This window comes from Eschrichtius robustus, chromosome 12 (genome assembly GCF_028021215.1).
Source record: "Eschrichtius robustus isolate mEscRob2 chromosome 12, mEscRob2.pri, whole genome shotgun sequence".
NCBI classification, from domain to species: Eukaryota; Metazoa; Chordata; class Mammalia; order Artiodactyla; family Eschrichtiidae; genus Eschrichtius; species Eschrichtius robustus.
The window spans coordinates 106,825,445-106,841,498 of record NC_090835.1 but is presented as its reverse complement, the minus strand read 5'-3'; the positions used below and the strand labels follow the sequence as shown (position 1 = coordinate 106,841,498).

The following is a 16,054-nucleotide window of genomic DNA, read 5'->3' as shown; positions in this document are numbered from 1 at the left end:
CACATGAAGAGGCTCATTTAACCCTTGGGGGTTTGCGTTTGGGTAAGTTCCAAGGAGATGTTCTTGTGCAGATTAAATAAACATCCCAGTTTCGTCAACATTTAGGAAAGTCCCTTCTTTTCTAAAATTGTCTCACTTTCGTTTTCATTCCCCTTCTATTTTCTTCTTCTAAATACCAAAAATGCCGGTTTGTGTCACATTTCTGAAGGAGAAGTTTAGAGAAAAGCAGGAACGCGTGCCAGAGACGGTCATCCCGTCGCCCCAGGCCAGACCCGTCGCGAGTCTCAACCCGACGTCCCTCGGCCCGGGGGCGGCGCGCGCGGCGGAGCCTAACGCCGCCTCGAGATGCCCGCGCATTTCTAAAGTTTAACTACAAAACGGCCGTGAGACACCACGTGTGTGAGCGGGCGTTTGGGGTAAAAGGCCAACAATCTGGGACGGGAGGTTCTCTTTCCGTGTTTCTGGCCGCCGCCGCCCAGGCGAACACTCCCACTCGGGAGGATCTTCTTGTTCCCTTTGCTCCGTCCCCACACAGCTCCCCGCCGGCGCGTCCCGCGTCTCTCCCATTTCTCCACCCCCTGCCCTCCGCCCCCTGCCCTTCGCACCCTGCCCTCCGCCACGCGCGGAAAGCCACTCCCCTCGCGCAGCCGCGGCGCGTTTCCACGGCTCCGCCGGCGCCCTGTCCACGGAGAATAGGCCGCTAGCCTCTCGCGAGCCCGGCCGGAAGGGAACGCACTGCAGCCGGGAGAACGTCCACGGACTACACTTCCCGACAGGCCGCGCGAGCCGTTGCCCACGGCGGCCAGGCGAACCTCCGTGGACTACATTTCCCGACAGGCCGCGCGAAACCGTTGCGGGCGGCCGCGGACTACGTTTCCCGTCAGGCCGCGCGGGCCGTCGCCAGCGGCTGCCGGGCGAGGGGCCGCGGACTCCGCTTCCCGGCGCGCCGCGCGAGGCGCCGGGGCCGCCGGCCGAGGGCGGGCCGACGCGGGCAGCCCGGACGTGAGGCATGAGCGGCGCCCTCCGCCGGTCCGCTCGCGTCCTGCCGCCTCCCCGAGGGAGGGTCGCGCGGCGCGGGGCCTAGCGCGGCGGCCGCCATGGAGGTGAGCGGGCCCGAGGACGACCCGTTCCTGGCGCAGCTGCACCGGGTGCAGTGCCCCGTGTGCCAGCAGACCATGCCCGCCGCGCACATCAACTCGCACCTGGACCGCTGCCTGCTGCTGCACCCGGCGGGCCACGCGGAGCCCGCGCCGCCCCGCGCCAAGCGGCGCCGGCCGTCCGAGAGCTCGGCGCTCAAGCAGCCGGCCACGCCGACGGCGGCCGAGAGCAGCGAGGGCGAGGCCGAGGAGCCGGACGACGGCGGCGAGACCGAGAGCCGAGAGAGCTACGACGCGCCGCCCACGCCCAGCGGCGCGCGGCTCATCCCCGACTTCCCGGTGGCGCGGCCCGGCAGCCCCGGCGGGAAGGGCGCGGGGCAGCGGCCGGCGGCGGCGGCGGCGGGCAGCGCGTCCCCGCGGAGCTGGGACGAGGCGGAGGCGCCGGAGGAGGAGGAGGCGGCGGGCGACGCGGACTGCGAGGACGACGCGGGCCGCTGGGACGCGGACGCCGCCGCCGCCTTCGAGGCCCCGGGGGGCCGCCCGCACGCCCGGGCCCCCGCGGCCGAGGAGGTGCGGCAGCTGCTGGAGGGGAAGCCGCTGGCCGACACGATGCGGCCCGACGCGCTGCAGGACTTCGTGGGGCAGGGCCGCGCCGTGGGGCCCGAGACGCTGCTGCGCTCGCTGCTCGAGGCCAACGAGGTGCCCTCGATCATCCTGTGGGGGCCGCCGGGCTGCGGCAAGGTGAGCGCGTCCGCTCGCCCCGCAGCGCCCCCCGGGCCGCAGGCGCGCTCTCCGGGCGTTTCCAGGGTGAAGGTGTCTGAATGCGGGGGGTGCGCGGGAATCGGGGGACCCCCGCGGCGGGCCACCCAGAGCCGTGGTCCGTCCTTTCCGGGGGCGGGTGGAGTCAGGTGTGCAGCCTGCAGTCAGGAATTGTAGAATTTCTGTTGTGCTGTTTCCGGCTCCTTGTAGCCGGTGGTTTTTTCAACAGACGGGTCTTCCTCAAAACTTGAGACTGCGCTGGCTTAACAGGACTGACGGGAGAACTCCTTTCCCCTGCGAGCCGCCTTCATCCACCGTTTCCATAACTGTCCTTAGGATGGCTTGTCCTTTAAAGAAGCAACATCGGTGCATCTCGGTGGCCAGTGCTTTCTTAGGGGCTGGCACAAGCCCAGAGGAGGGCACTTAGGATGTTGGCGTCACTGGAAGAGCGCTGGGGAGACTGGGAAGGAGCCCTAAGGAGACAGGAGCTAGGACGGATAAAAGAGAAAGCGAGGAGGTGCTGAAATACATATTTTCTTATCTTCAGGGAAAGGGGGGAGAAGGAGCGCCAGTGAGCGAAAAGCAAAGCCCAGGGTGAGGTGCGAAGGGGCACAGAGCTGTGGGGTGCAGACTCGTCAGCGCACAAGGGCTTTTACGATTTTTCTCCAGTTTTTCTTTCCAGCTTCGTCTTCCACAGCTTAATCACATCTCCATTTATTCCAGTTCCTAGCGTGTGTCCTGCTCGTGGTGTGCCTTCTTGTTTGCACTGGAGCCTTTCTTCAGCCAGAAACAGTCAGAGTTGACTCAGGAAGCATGGCACCGCGCGGTAGCGTTCTTAGCGATTCCCTAGAGCTCTTAAGACGGTCAGGACAGCTAATCAGGTGGAGGACGTAGGGGCAGATGGCAAGAAAAACGCCCCTGTGGCGGGGAGCTAACAGCAGATGCCTGGCAAGAGAGCCAGTGGGCCGAGCTGCTCAGGGTAGTGGGTGGTCAGCGGCCACGAGCCAAGGAGATGTGGCCTGTAGGCTGGGATCGCTGAGGGGCAGCCGCGGTACCTGACGGTGCTGTGTGACTCTCAGAAAGTCAAACGCCCCCAGCCCACTCATTCAGGAGCAGGTTTGCCTCTCTCGTGACACAGTCTTCCGTTTGTCTTTACCTCCATCTGTAACTGCTATACTTCACTGCTGGCGGTAATAATAAAGTTAATAATAGCGTGTGTGTGTTTATCAAGCACCCGTTAAGCGCCAGGCGCTGAGCACCGCTTTCCCTGCGTCTCTCCATCGCTTCCCGGGAAGCGCTGACAGGTCGCGGTGCTGCTGTTCCATCTCTGTCCCCAGTGGACAGTCCCACGGGGTGGGGGTCGTCCTTGGTCTCTCAGTTCAAGGGCTGGCTCTCCTCTTCCGAGCTGCCCTGCGGAGCTTCCGGAAGTGGCCCAGCCAGCCCCGTGGGTCTGCGCCTCACCCATCGGTGGTGCTGTTTTCTTGGCTGGGAGAGGTCACGGCTGTCGCCAGGCTCTGCTGCCGCAAGGTGGCCGCTCTTTCCGGGGATTCCAGAGATCTTAGCGTGCCCAGGAAGGCATCAGATGGGGTTAGACACGAAGGAGAAGAGATCAGGATCGGCCGAACTTTCAGCTGCTTTCCTGTTTCCTTCGTAACACTCTTCTCCACGTTTGGAAGCGCGCTGCGCCGTTTCCGATCGTGTCTGCTGCCGAGCGCGCCTCTGCGTTCAGGCTGCGGGTAGACGCTGCCGCGGCTGCTCTGCCAGCCTGGGCGCGCGTCTCTCCATCTCATCCGCTTCCACGCTCTGCCCTCTGTCGCAGACCACGCTGGCCCACATCATAGCTAACAACAGCAAGAAACACAGCGTGAGGTTCGTGACGTTGTCGGCCACCAGCGCCAAGACAACCGACGTGCGCGACGTCATCAAACAAGCTCAGAATGAGAAGCGCTTTTTCAAGAGGAAAACCATCCTTTTTATTGACGAGATTCATCGGTTCAATAAGTCCCAGCAGGTATGTGCACTTCTTTCTACTTTCTTTCGGTCCTTGTGAATGCTGACGCGAGTGTAAAGCCCGTGAGGTCGCTGCATAATGCTCGGGGCTGGGGGTGATGATAGCTCTGCGTCTGCAGAAACCTAGACCCTCAGCCCTTCTCCTTTATGCCTGTGTCCTCACTTTTTCTTAGCGTTTTTTTTTGGTGACCAGAAAATGCTTCCTCTATCTGATAAATGAAATTGTTGCTATATCTCTGAGCCATACATATCAGAAAAACCATTTTGGGTCAAGCTTCCAATTTTCATAAATGTTTAAACATCAGGACTCGCAGTGAGCAGTCTAAGTTCCTAACCTAATCTTGCGCTCAGAATTAGGAGAAGGAAGGAACAGCCGACTTACCCAGGATCCTGCAGGTTGTCGACTGGGGTCAATTTCTTTTGTTTTCCTCCACGATCAGGACACGTTCCTTCCTCACGTGGAGTGTGGAACCATCACGCTGATTGGGGCGACCACGGAGAACCCCTCCTTCCAGGTCAACGCTGCTCTTCTGAGCCGCTGCCGGGTTATCGTTCTCGAGAAGCTTCCAGTGGAGGCTGTGGTGACTGTCTTGATGCGGGCGATCAACTCCCTGGGGATCCACGTCCTGGACTCCAGCCGCCCCGCCGACCCTCTGAGCCACGGCAGCAACAGCGGTTCTGAGTAAGTGACTCCGACTCCGGCAGGGCCCTGGGGTGGCACCTCCCGGAGAACCCCCGGCTGGGGCTGGAGGGGCAGGATGGAGAAATGTCCTTCTAGGAGAGATGGGGACGGAGGAGGGAAGTGCTGGGTTACAGACAGGCAGACAGGCTGGCTCTGTCTCTGCAGCCGGTTCCTGGCTTTTCACATGCGAGTTAGAGCCCATCGTGGGCTTATCTGTAGTTCTTCCAGCTTTAACTGCTTAGCCCCTTACTTTAGTTCTTGGGTGTTTGCTTTTGTGCTGACAGATGTGGGTCTTTTCCTAGCACACTTTTTTTTCAAGGTTTGGAAGACCGACCATGAGAAGCCTTATTGATTATTTTCTTCGCAGGATAGACTTACCTTACGAATCTTTTGAAGTTTATGCTCAGATTCTAATTTCCTGTTCCTGCAGTTTTTTTTCTTTTTAAGACACTAAGAATTAATATAAACATTACCATGAAACTCCTTTAGTCTTTTTAGGATGATTTTTGAGCACTCTAGAAGTCAAACTCAGTTCCGTGAAAGTAAAGAAATTTTCACTGAAAATGATGCATCAAAGGCCATCCCTTTCCTCTTGGTGATCTCCTTCTGTATCGTGAGAGCTGCGTGATGCACGGGCTGTGTATCGTGGATGATTGGCTGGGTTACTTGGGTCAGAGGTTTTCCCGTATTTGTATTAGGGCGTATTCCTCAGCTGCCCCAGGGTTCCGCGTCAGCAGCCGTAACGCCGGGGGCCGAGGCCCATCCGCTGGGAGGCTCGTGCCTCCACCCTCACCCCCACTGCTCTGGAGCTGCTCTTCTGTGAGGATTAAAGCACAGACCAAATTTTAGGCTCAGGGCTTAGGTTTCAGCTGCCCCTCCCCGTGTGTCCGGCCTCCGCCGCTCGCTCCTGTCTTGGACGCAGGAGGAGCCATGTGGTGCCTCGTGAGAGCCCTGGACACGGCCGAGGACCCTATCGGCACCAGGTCGCGTGGCTTTAGGGTAGAGCTGAGGCGGGACCGCCACCCGCGGTGGGAGCTCCAGGAGGGGCCTGTACGTGCGGGGCGTGCGCCGGGGTCTGCAGGGCTGCTGCCCGCTCTGCGCGCCCACTCCGGCTTTCCTCCAAGCAGCACGTCCACTGCAGACTCACGGAAGCGAGTGATAAAGGGGAATTGAGAGGGAGAAAAATCCTGACTTTTGTGTGTGTGTTTTTCTTGCATGTACTGGTTGTCGTTATACGTCTACAACTTTCTATCCCACGTTTTTGTTTATCTAGGGTAATTTATTTATTTTATTCACATCAGTATTTCGTGGGATGACTGTCAGGTTGTTCCCTCGCCCCATCACTGCCGTGCCGTAGTTTAAGTGGAATGAGGACCAGAGCAGCAGGCAGAGGGAAGAGTATCAGGCTGAATTCGTGGGTCTGCTTGTTAGCAGTTCTGACGAGAAGTTAAGTTGGGAGACGTCACAGGTCATTTGCTCAGGAGGCTGAGACACAAAAAGGCCGAGTCATGTGCCCCAGATCACACAGCTTGAATGATGGAGCTGGATTTTGAAAGCGTGCTTCTAACCCAGTTGGAAGAAGGAGCCTGAAGTTCAAGGAGTTACTTAGTACCTCCTTGGTACTGAGTGAAAGTGCTACTGGTGAGTACTAACATTCTAACCTTTCTCTGTGCTTCTTCGTGTCCAGGCAGACTGTATTAATTTGTAAAGGATTAGGAACCAAAGGCTTCCATCCGTAATTTAGCAGTTGTGTCTTTTGACCAGATCTGCGTGTCACACTTACCAGGGATACAGTTTGAAAAGGCATGTGCCCGGGGTCAGGCCCTGGAGGCTGGGGAGTCGGTAAATCTGTGCTGAGAGCCACACACCTGGATTTTAGGAAAGTTCTCTGTAACGTGACACACGTCGCTCTTGTTACCCTGACCGTGGAGTGTTCCTTTTCCTTAGAGAGAGTCACAGAGCGTTGTTTTGTCATTCAGGGAGCGGTTAACCGAGCCACGTTATGTGCTTCTGTTCTGCATGAAATAACAGGCGTGTTTTCACTTACTTCACTCCTGCAGCTTAGACATCCAGCCGTAGAATCCTCTAGATAGCAGGAAAACCAGGTGCAGAAAGATGCAGGCCTTGGAAGGAAAGGGGGAAGGAGGGAGCTGGCCTTGCCGCACGCGCCCAGGTTCCGGCTCAGACCACATGCTGCTCTCCAGCTAGAGGACGAGGCTGTCACTTCCTCCCTCTCTGGGTCTCATTACTTTGGAATGTGATCTTTCCCAGTGCACTTAAACCATTTTTTCCCTTATTATGGGACAGTTTTTTAAATCACGTTATAACGATATAATTTACTGTCTCCTTATTTCTCTGTGGGATGCTGTGCAATTTCAGGCACTCTATCCCCAAGGTAGCTTGCGCGTCAGTTAATTCTTTGATGACTTTGGAAAGTTACTTCCAAATGAGAAACATTGTAAAAGTGGACGCTTCCGTTTTACAATAGCCTTAAACTCTCTGGAGCCGGAGTACTGTCCACGTGATCTGTGCAGCAGAGGCTGTTTGTCGCGGAGTTTTGCCAAGGGCGGTGCACGCGCCCCTGCCTCTGTTCTCGCGTGACCCTCCTCCGTTCCCTCTCCTGAGATCTCAAGGTGTTTTGGCGCGTTTATTCCTCTTCAGAAGCTGGCTGGCGGCGGCAGGGGTCGGGATGGGCTGGCGGGGGCCGGGACCTCCGGCCGCGTCCTGTGCAGCAATCCTGGCAGCCAGTTCCCAACAGAGATTTAGCGCGTGACCGTCCCGAGTGGCACCTTGGCTAGTGGAGCCCAGGTGCTGACAAATTTGTTTGTGTTTAAAAAGATTCATTTTGGACGGGGCTGAAATTGGAGTGTGGCTCGCATGGCAGGGGGTGTGGAGCACTGGGGGCCGGGGTGGGCGCCCTCCCGTCCCCCCGACTCCAGGCCTGACGGACAGGATGACGGTGGAACGGTGTGGACTTTGGTTAAGAGTCTAAACAGCGAAGGAAGGATTTCCTTTTCCACCACGCAGAACCCATCCCCAGTTTTAAAGGCTAATCACAGTCTGCTCGTCGGCTTCTCTCATCACGAGCGAGGCCCGTGAGGAGGCGTGGCAGCGCGGGAGGACTGGGCTGGGAGAGCACCCACCTGTCTGTTCTCTGCCCCCAAGCACTTCACGCCTCTCGGTGCCTCCGGCGGACGGTCACACAGGAGGGAGGTACGTGCACCAGAGCCCTGACCTGCAGGTGGCAGAGCAACAGGTGACGTCACCCCTTTGTCGCTAGTGGTTGCATTTTTTATAATCCCATTTGGTGAAAAAGTAATATTCAGAGTTCTGAGTAACTTGCTTGTATTTCAAAATTATATTTTTTGTTAGTAAGGTTGCAAACGCTATATGGTATGACTCCAATTTTGTCTTAAAAACTAGACTGGATATTTATAGGATAGAAATTCACTTGATGTTCAGAAGGTTCTACCTGCCACCCAGTATGTCCAGAACCCCAGGTCACACCACCCAGGTTCAGTGAGGTTGATAGTGACGTGGGTGGATGGCCCATAGAGGAAATTCAGCACATGACCTGGCAGCTGTTGTTCTCTATGTGGTGCAGATAAGGGGTTTTTATGTTTTTGGTTTTTTTGTACTTTCCATATGTCACCATGTTTAAAAATACATGTTTCACTCTGAGATTGTGGGGAAATTGAAGTTAGTCCATTCGTTGTGCAGATGTGGAGTGCCTGATGTCCGCCAGGCACTGGGCGTGAAGAATGAAACGTAATTCCCATCCTCGCGGCCCCGGCAGTGGCGGGGGGATGGAGAGACGGTGTGTCACCACCAAATGGCCTGCTCCAGGTGACGCTCACCCAGGGCTCCGGCTCCATCGCTTTCCTCCTGCAGATGGCCCTGCGGGCTCTTTGTTGCTAGGAAGCCTTCCAAGGGGATGGAAAGCGTTGCTTTTAGTAGTTCTGAGATGAGATGTTCAGGCCGTTTGGGTCTCTCTGCCCCCCCCCAAACACACACACACGTGTATACACACACACACGTGTACACACACGTACACATACATGTATACAAGTACACATATACACACGTGTACACACATACACATGCACACACGTATACACACGCGCGCGCACACACATGATGTGCCGTCACCAAGCCCCGACTACCCTCCTCTTAGGCATACCTGGGCTGCCACACCCCCTCTGATGTGGGCCCGTGCAACACATTCTCTTTAGTATGGGTTGTCTAGTTTTTTCCAAATCATCAAAAATCTGCTTCAGAAACGGGCCGTCAGCTTTACAAAGAGCCAGTGAGGCGGCCTCGGTGTGTGTGGTGAGTGTCTGATCAGGAGGGGAAGAGGGTGGGCCTGTAGGCTCTTCCTTACAGCTCTGGGGCCCAGGCGGCTGTCGGGAGTCCTGGAAGAGTCGTTCACAGCGCAGCTAATCCCTGGGGTGGGAGGCGGTCCCCGGAAGGCTTGGCTTCGGTGAGGGAGCAGGGAGGTGAGTGAGAGCAGTGGTTTGGGATCGTCAGGGAGTGAGGTGCAGATTGGGGTCGTTCAGGCTGTTCCCCAAAGCGAGGTGGGGGGTGGGAGTGTGGTCAGGAACTCTGCGTGGACCTCCGTAGACAAGCTGGGCCCCTTTTGTGGCCACCTCCCACTCCCCGCCTTGGCCCAGCCCAGTGGCTGCCTAGGAGTTGTTTTCCAAGCAGCTGATGAAGGTTGACGATGACATGGGTGAGCCGTAACTTTGGACGATTATTTTTTGCTTTGCACATGTGCAGCTGGCACCTAGCCAGAAAGAATAAGACCCCTCTATGTAACTAAACGTGTCACATATCTCGTGTAACTAGACTGGGAATAGGAAAAGTAGTTCAGTTAGACTCGAAAAGGAGTCACAGTTAGACCTCCTTTACGAAGGTCCACGTGGGCTTAGTACCCCCGTGGCAGCATGCCCCAGGCCTAAATCCCAGAGCCCTGCTTCTGGGTCCTGCTGTGCCCAGAGGGACTGGGGACCTGGTGGGTTGTTTGTAAAATAAGGGACATGTGTGTGCTTATGCAGTTGTCACTCAGTATCTGCGGGGGAATGGTTCCAGGGCCCCTGCCCCAACAGATACCAAAATCCGAGGGTGGCGGACGCTCGGGCCCCTTCCGTAAAACGGCGCAGTGTTTGCATTGGACCTGAGTACATCCGTACACTTCAGATCATCTCTAGAGGACTTATAATACCTAACACGATGTAAATGACACGTAGATCGTTGTAAATATGTTGTGAGTGCTTTGTAAATAGTTGTTGGTGTGCAGCAGATTCAAGCTGTGCCTTTTGGAACTATCTGGAATCCTTCCCCCCTGACGTTTTCCATCCGAGGCCGGTTGAATCCGTGGATGCGGAACCTGCAGATGCAGAGGGCAGAGCGTCCAGTGAAATCACCTCGCGACTCCAGGGCGAGGCAGTTCGCAGTCTTGATGCCAACCTGCGTGACACCGTGGGCCCGCTTTAACAGAGTGGTTTGGGATCCAGGGCAGAGGCTGGAACCTCGGGTGGCTCGTTAGTGGCCTTGCGGGGACAGAAGGTCACAGAGCGCTGCGGGGTGAGCGTGTCCCGCGAGTGTGACGCGCTCCCGGTGGTGTTGCAGGCCCTCCGTGCTCATAGAGGACAAGGCGGTGGACACGCTGGCCTGCCTGAGCGACGGGGACGCGCGGGCCGGACTGAACGGGCTGCAGCTGGCGGTGCTGGCCAGGCTGAGCGCCAGGAAGGCGTTCGGGAAGAAGAGCGGGCAGAGCTACCCTCCCAGCCGCGTGCTGGTCACCGAGGGCGATGTGAAGGAAGGCCTCCAGCGCTCTCACATCCTGTACGACCGAGCAGGTGAGTGACCGCCCGAGCCGTGCGGCCCCCGGGCAGCTCCGCGTCGGTCATAGAGGCGCCTCCCGCCCAGAGCCCCGTGTCACAGGCCTGCTTCCCGATTGCTAGGGTGCAGAGCAGGACGGCCCTGATGAGAGCGGGTGTGAGACTGCGGGAAGTTGGCTGCACCTCTGTTTTCAGTAGCTCAGTGAGAGGTAGAATCCTTAATTCTTAGAGTCTCTGCGAAAAATTAAGTTTACATCGAACTTGGTGCTTTTATTTCATAGTAGTTTTTTAAAATATTAAAGTTGACGTGTGTATGTGTCTGTTTTCATAGAACCGTATTTACAGGTACCAAATATGATACCAGCTCTTATTAAATTCCTGACCTGGCAATATTAAATGTCGTAAGCACAGCACGTTTGTGTCTTTTTATAAAAGACGCGGGTGCTGAAGAGAGTCTGCTGCAGATGAGGCTGTAGGGTAGACTTGGGTCTGTGTGATTCTCGGCAGTCACACGGCAGGAGCTGGAGTAGATTTCTACACCTTTGAAAGGAAGCTGATGGCTCGAGCTGTCACTCTGCGTGCCGTGTCTGCAGTGTTTCCAGATGCTTCTTGGTGATGGAAGCTCCTCCTATTGGCCGGGGCGGGGCGTGGGGGAAGCTTGGCAATGACTGGTTCCGGGCATGGCCTCCTGATGAGGGCACCGAGCGGGCCATGTGACCCCTGGGAAGCGCCTCAGCCGACTGGGGGCACTAAGGACATGCTGGAAGCCTGTCACGGCCGCTCCTGTCTACGTCCCGATGCAGCCCAGGCATCTCAGCCCCCAGCACTTTGTGCCCCGAAGTTGTATGAATGCTCAGAAAATCTGAACAGTAAAACATTCTGGGTGTAGAGCATTGCTTCGCTTTGGCCAAGTGCAAGGATTGGAGATGTGAACGAAATGTAAAATTTCCCAAGGTAGAAATAACGCCCACGTGCTGGACTCCCGTTGTTTCTGGGGGCTCTGGTCTTTCTCCCTTGTGGTTGTCCTAAGGTGATGCTTCATTCTGACGGGACCCACTGGAACTGCTCTCACGTGTCATCAGACCGTCAGCTAAAAACCAGAGAGCTGCCATCTAACATAATGGTAGCTAACGTGGAAGTTTGTTTTGTAATTTTCAAAACAACCTTAGGCGGTAGGTAACTATTAATGTTACCCCACTTTACAGATGGCAAAGCCTAAGTTCACAAAGCAAGTGCTAAAACTCATCCTCAAATCCAAGTCTGACGGATTCCAAGGACAGGACCTTCCCCCGTGTTGGTGCCGCCTGCACGCCAGCCCACCCCACGGTCACCAGCCTCATCCCTGCAGCACGTATGTGTGCGCGCGCGCACACACACACACACACACACACACACACACACGCTGGTTCCGGCCTCTCGGGGTCACGTTCCATCAGGGGGAGCCACGCATGACGGGGACCCCTGTTCTCCGCAGCTGTGTGCTGCCCGCCTGGGCCAGGCCTTGAGAACCCGCACGTTCTAGAAGCCTTCCCCTTCGTGCCGCTCCCGCTGTCACATCCCCACCCACAGTGGGTCGGCGGACACAAAGGCACTTCAGATCCCAGAGAATCGTCCTCTCACAGGCTTTGTTCCATAAATACGATGATAGAGGCCTCGCCCTGGGAACCTGCTCGCTGGTACTCTTGGCCTTTTTTGTAACTCTGCTGAGACAAAGACCGCCACCCCCAGGATTTTAATTACTTCTTTTCATGTCATCTAGCATATAGTTACCCACCTGTGGGATTTGGTAGATAGCTCAGATATTTCTGTGTCAGAGTGAAGAGGTTTCCAAATGAGAACAAGTTCTCTGCCCTGCATTGAGGTGGAGGTTCTACACAAATAGTGTGGAATTCTAGGCTATAAAGTGGTGTATGATAAAAGCAAAAATAGAAACTAGCATAGAATATCTAACCATGCACGTTCCTACGGGGCTTGCTCTGTGCCCGGCTAACGTTATTAGTCAGCCCCGTGAGCTAGCTGGTCTTGCACCCATTTTACAGATGAGGGACCAAGACACAGACGCGGTCAGACTTGCCCACGGTCACGTGGCCGGTGCGCTTGGCATTTAAACCCAGGCCGCCTGGCTCCAGAGCCCGTGGCCTCGACCGTGTTACCTTCATCGTAGACCTAGTAGAAGCGTGAGAGCCGAGGACCTTTGCAGCGGGGGAGGCTCAGGGCCGTCTCGTCGCTCACAGTTGACGAGGCGAGCGGAGGGGAGCTCTCCTGCGCCCTCCGTGTCCGCGGGTTGGCCGAGCCTGCACTGCCGGCCCTCCTGCCCACATCCAGGCTCGACGTCCCACACCGGTCGCCGGGCAGCTGGAGGGCGGCTGTCAAACCTCGCTCTCCTCAGGCCTTCCTGGGCCCCTCACTAGTGCAGGCTTCCTTGAAGTCGGTCGGGGGAGAGCAGCGCGCGGCCCGGATGGCGTGTGAGCGGCGGGTCCCGCGTCCCGCCGAGGCTGAGCGGTGCCCTTTGGTGTCCAGGAGAGGAGCATTACAACTGCATCTCCGCGCTGCACAAGTCCATGCGGGGCTCGGACCCGAGCGCCTCCCTCTACTGGCTGGGGCGCATGCTGGAGGGGGGCGAGGACCCGCTGTACGTGGCCCGGCGGCTCGTGAGGTTTGCCAGCGAGGACGTGGGTGAGTGACGGGGGGGCCGGGGCCCAGGGGTGCTGCTGCCTTTCGGCCTGGGAACCTCCTGGCTCCGTGCGGGGCAGGTGAGGAGGAGGAGGAGGGTCAGGGTGAGCACAGCCGCTTGTTCCTGCGGGGGGTGTGCTCGGGGTGTTGGTCTCCCAGAGTCACCGTTTTCTGCTTCCTCTGCGGTGGGGACCGCGCAGGAGGACAGGCCCCCTCATATCATCTGCACTTTGCTGCATGTCACAGACTGCGTTTTTTACGAAGCGAAGGTTTGCGGCAACCCTGCGTCAAGTGGGTCTGGCAGCACCCTTTTTCCCACAGCAGCTGCTCCCGTGGTGTCTCTGTCGCACTTCGGTAATTCTCGTGATATTTCACACTTCTTCGTCTCCGTTATATTTTTGTTATGGAGATAGTGATAAGTCATCTTTGATGCCACTACTACAAAAAGATTGGCTCACTGAAGGCTCAGATGATGGTTAGCATTTTTTTAGCAACAAAGTATTTTTAGACATAATGCTGTTGGTGACGGTAGAGTGTAAACATAACCTTTATACGCACTGGGAAACCAAAGATTTCATGCGACTTGCTTTATTGCCGTATTCGCTTTATTGCAGTGGTCTAGAACCAAACCCACAATATCTCTGAGGTGCCTGTGTTGAAATAAAAGAAACATTTTAAATTTGCTTTGCAGTCAGGTGTTCTGGTTCCATCAGGCAGCTCCTGAGAAAGAGATGGAAGAGTCTGGACACTATTTAAAGAAAACGACCAGAAAGATTTACCTTTCTTTGGTATTAGTAGATGTTCTGCTTTTAACGTGTCCATCCTTGTGACTGTCTCCGTGGCCTCTGCTCCTTACGTGGGTTGTACGTAGTCTCCTGTTTTTCCTACCAGATGCAGAGTTTTTATCCATGAGGAGACAGTTCTTGACACTGCGCAGTAACCACTCAGTAAATATCTCCAGTAAGCTAACGAGATCAGATTTTGCTGAGTGGATTTTTTGGTCAAAGTCTGCAGGCAGTGATGGGTCAGGATGGGGGTGTGCGTTATGACTTACACGTGCCTTTGTCTCTGTGTGTGTGGCAGGTCTGGCCGACCCATCTGCATTAACACAAGCAGTTGCTGCCTACCAAGGCTGTCACTTTATAGGCATGCCCGAGTGCGAGGTAAGGGAACCCACTCCGTTCTTTGCAAATCGGTCCCTTGCTCTCACGCTGTGTCCCTTTGTGGTCCCTCACCATGGGTGCCTGGGCCACTGAAGAAGCTGCTTGGCTTTCTCACTCGCATCTTAGAAGCTTAAGACTCTAGAGAGGGGACCTCGGGTGTCAGCAGGGTCATGTGTTCAAACTGGGGGAGTCCTGAGTGCCGAGGAGGTGCCCAGGGTTTCCTGGGGACGGAAGTGTCAGAGGAGCCGAACAGGAAATCTCTGCAAGTTCACCCACCAACAGAGCAGCTCCTGCTTAGCTTTATATATTCGGGTTTCAAGAAAAATTTCATATAATAAAAAGTTCTTTCAGTTTAAAAAAAAAGAAAAGAAAAGAAAACCAGTGGTCTGGTTCAGCCTCTCGCCTCAAGCGGGAATGTCTTCTTTCCGTCCTAGGTGATCCAGACTGTGGGCAAAGCGGGGGAGTAAAAGCCTGGGGGCGGGGATGGGGGCGGGGGGCTCTTCTCAGAACTAACCAGAGGCGGCGCCTCCGTGACCGTGGTGCCCTCTCGCCCAGGTGCTCCTGGCCCAGTGCGTCGTCTACTTGGCCCGAGCCCCGAAGTCTGTCGAGGTGTACAGCGCCTACAGCAACGTCAAGGCCTGCCTGCGGAGCCACCAGGGGCCGCTGCCCCCCGTCCCCCTGCACCTGCGCAACGCGCCCACCAGGCTCATGAAGGACCTAGGCTACGGCCAGGGCTACAAGTACAACCCCGTGCACAGCGAACCCGTGGACCAGGACTACCTGCCCGAAGAACTGAGGGGCGTGGATTTCTTTAAGCAGCGGCGGTGCTGACTCGGAGGCTGGGCCGGGCGGGGGAGGCCCTGGATCGCCGGGTGCGCGGCCTGGCAGGAGTCACAGCAGGCCGACCTTTCGTGCCAGCGGTGTAAGCGTTCCTGCTGGGGGGGGGGGCGCGGTTCCTTCAGCCGAACGTGTGGCGTCGAAATTGTGTTCGTTTGCACTCTGTGCGACGTTATGCTCATGAAACGGTCTGGCAGCTTTGTGCAATGAATTAACGTTACGAGGGATGACCTATTTTGTCATAGTATTTAAGTCATAATGTCATTTCAGAATTCAGTTCTGTAGGGTTTTTTTCCTTTAAAAAATGGATATTCTGGGTAGTTTCAATTGGTAAAAAAATGTAATTGTGATTTAATACTGCATAGTGTTTTGGGTATTTTTTTTATATGCAAAGGTCTTATAAGCCAATAAAACTATTTCAAAGTACTTCAATTCTTGCCTGTTTTTCCACCTGGGATCCAAGGTACCAACATCTGTCACCATCACATTTTGATAGGTAAGCACTGTGAAAGAAAAATTTTCATAGGTGACGTTGGAAAGTTTGGAAGTCCGTGTATCTTTCGAAAATTAACTTTTAACCATTTTGAAGGATTGTAAATGGCTTCTGAAAGAATCAGCAGTTCCCGTCCCGGGCCTCCCACTTCTCCAGACTGTTGAAGCCCCGTGTTTTCTAAATGATATATCCGGTTTTGCCTCTGTGTTTGCTAAAGCTGAATATGCCCCCGCATGCGCACACACACACACACACACACACATCACACACACACGTCCAGAGCTTCGCTTCCTTTGTATCTACTGCTGATGTGTAACCAGAAGTGGGGTCCAGCTGCCTGCTGTGCAGAAGCCAGTAAAGAGGCCGGGTTGGTGGAAAGGAAAGTTTGCTTTATTTTGGATGCCGGCAGCCGGGGTGGGGGGAGGGTGAACTCGTGTCCAAAGGCCGACGCACCCCTGACAGGGGGCAAGGGCTTCTATAGGTGGAGGGAGGCGGCTACA

At 55.9% G+C, this 16,054-nt stretch overlaps 1 protein-coding gene across 3 annotated transcripts; it reads left to right on the top strand.

The window, feature by feature from the left end:
• The first annotated feature begins 953 nt into the window (after nt 1-953).
• Nucleotides 954-15,487, top strand: WRNIP1 (WRN helicase interacting protein 1). Of its 3 annotated transcripts, none has more exons than XM_068557434.1 (8): nt 954-1,838; nt 3,676-3,867; nt 4,307-4,548; nt 10,177-10,406; nt 12,909-13,064; nt 13,308-13,415; nt 14,145-14,224; nt 14,780-15,487. In XM_068557434.1, exons 1-8 carry the CDS (start codon nt 1,098-1,100, stop codon nt 15,053-15,055), a joined length of 2,025 nt encoding a protein of 674 aa, XP_068413535.1. In that variant the 5' UTR covers nt 954-1,097; the 3' UTR covers nt 15,056-15,487. The 3 variants fall into 3 exon arrangements, with proteins under 3 accessions (XP_068413535.1, XP_068413534.1, XP_068413536.1); XM_068557433.1 differs by having other exon boundaries at nt 13,262-13,415; XM_068557435.1 differs by lacking the exon at nt 13,308-13,415 and having other exon boundaries at nt 955-1,838.
• Nucleotides 15,488-16,054: the final 567 nt, after the last annotated feature.

Bases quoted from the DNA above. Each gene is read 5' to 3' on its own strand.
- WRNIP1 (XM_068557433.1), top strand. From the start codon at position 1,098: ATGGAGGTGAGCGGGCCCGAGGACGACCCGTTCCTGGCGCAGCTGCAC. The intron at 10,407-12,908 runs GTGAGTGACCGC...TTTGGTGTCCAG, and splicing joins CATCCTGTACGACCGAGCAG to GAGAGGAGCATTACAACTGC. The intron at 14,225-14,779 runs GTAAGGGAACCC...CCTCTCGCCCAG, and splicing joins TAGGCATGCCCGAGTGCGAG to GTGCTCCTGGCCCAGTGCGT.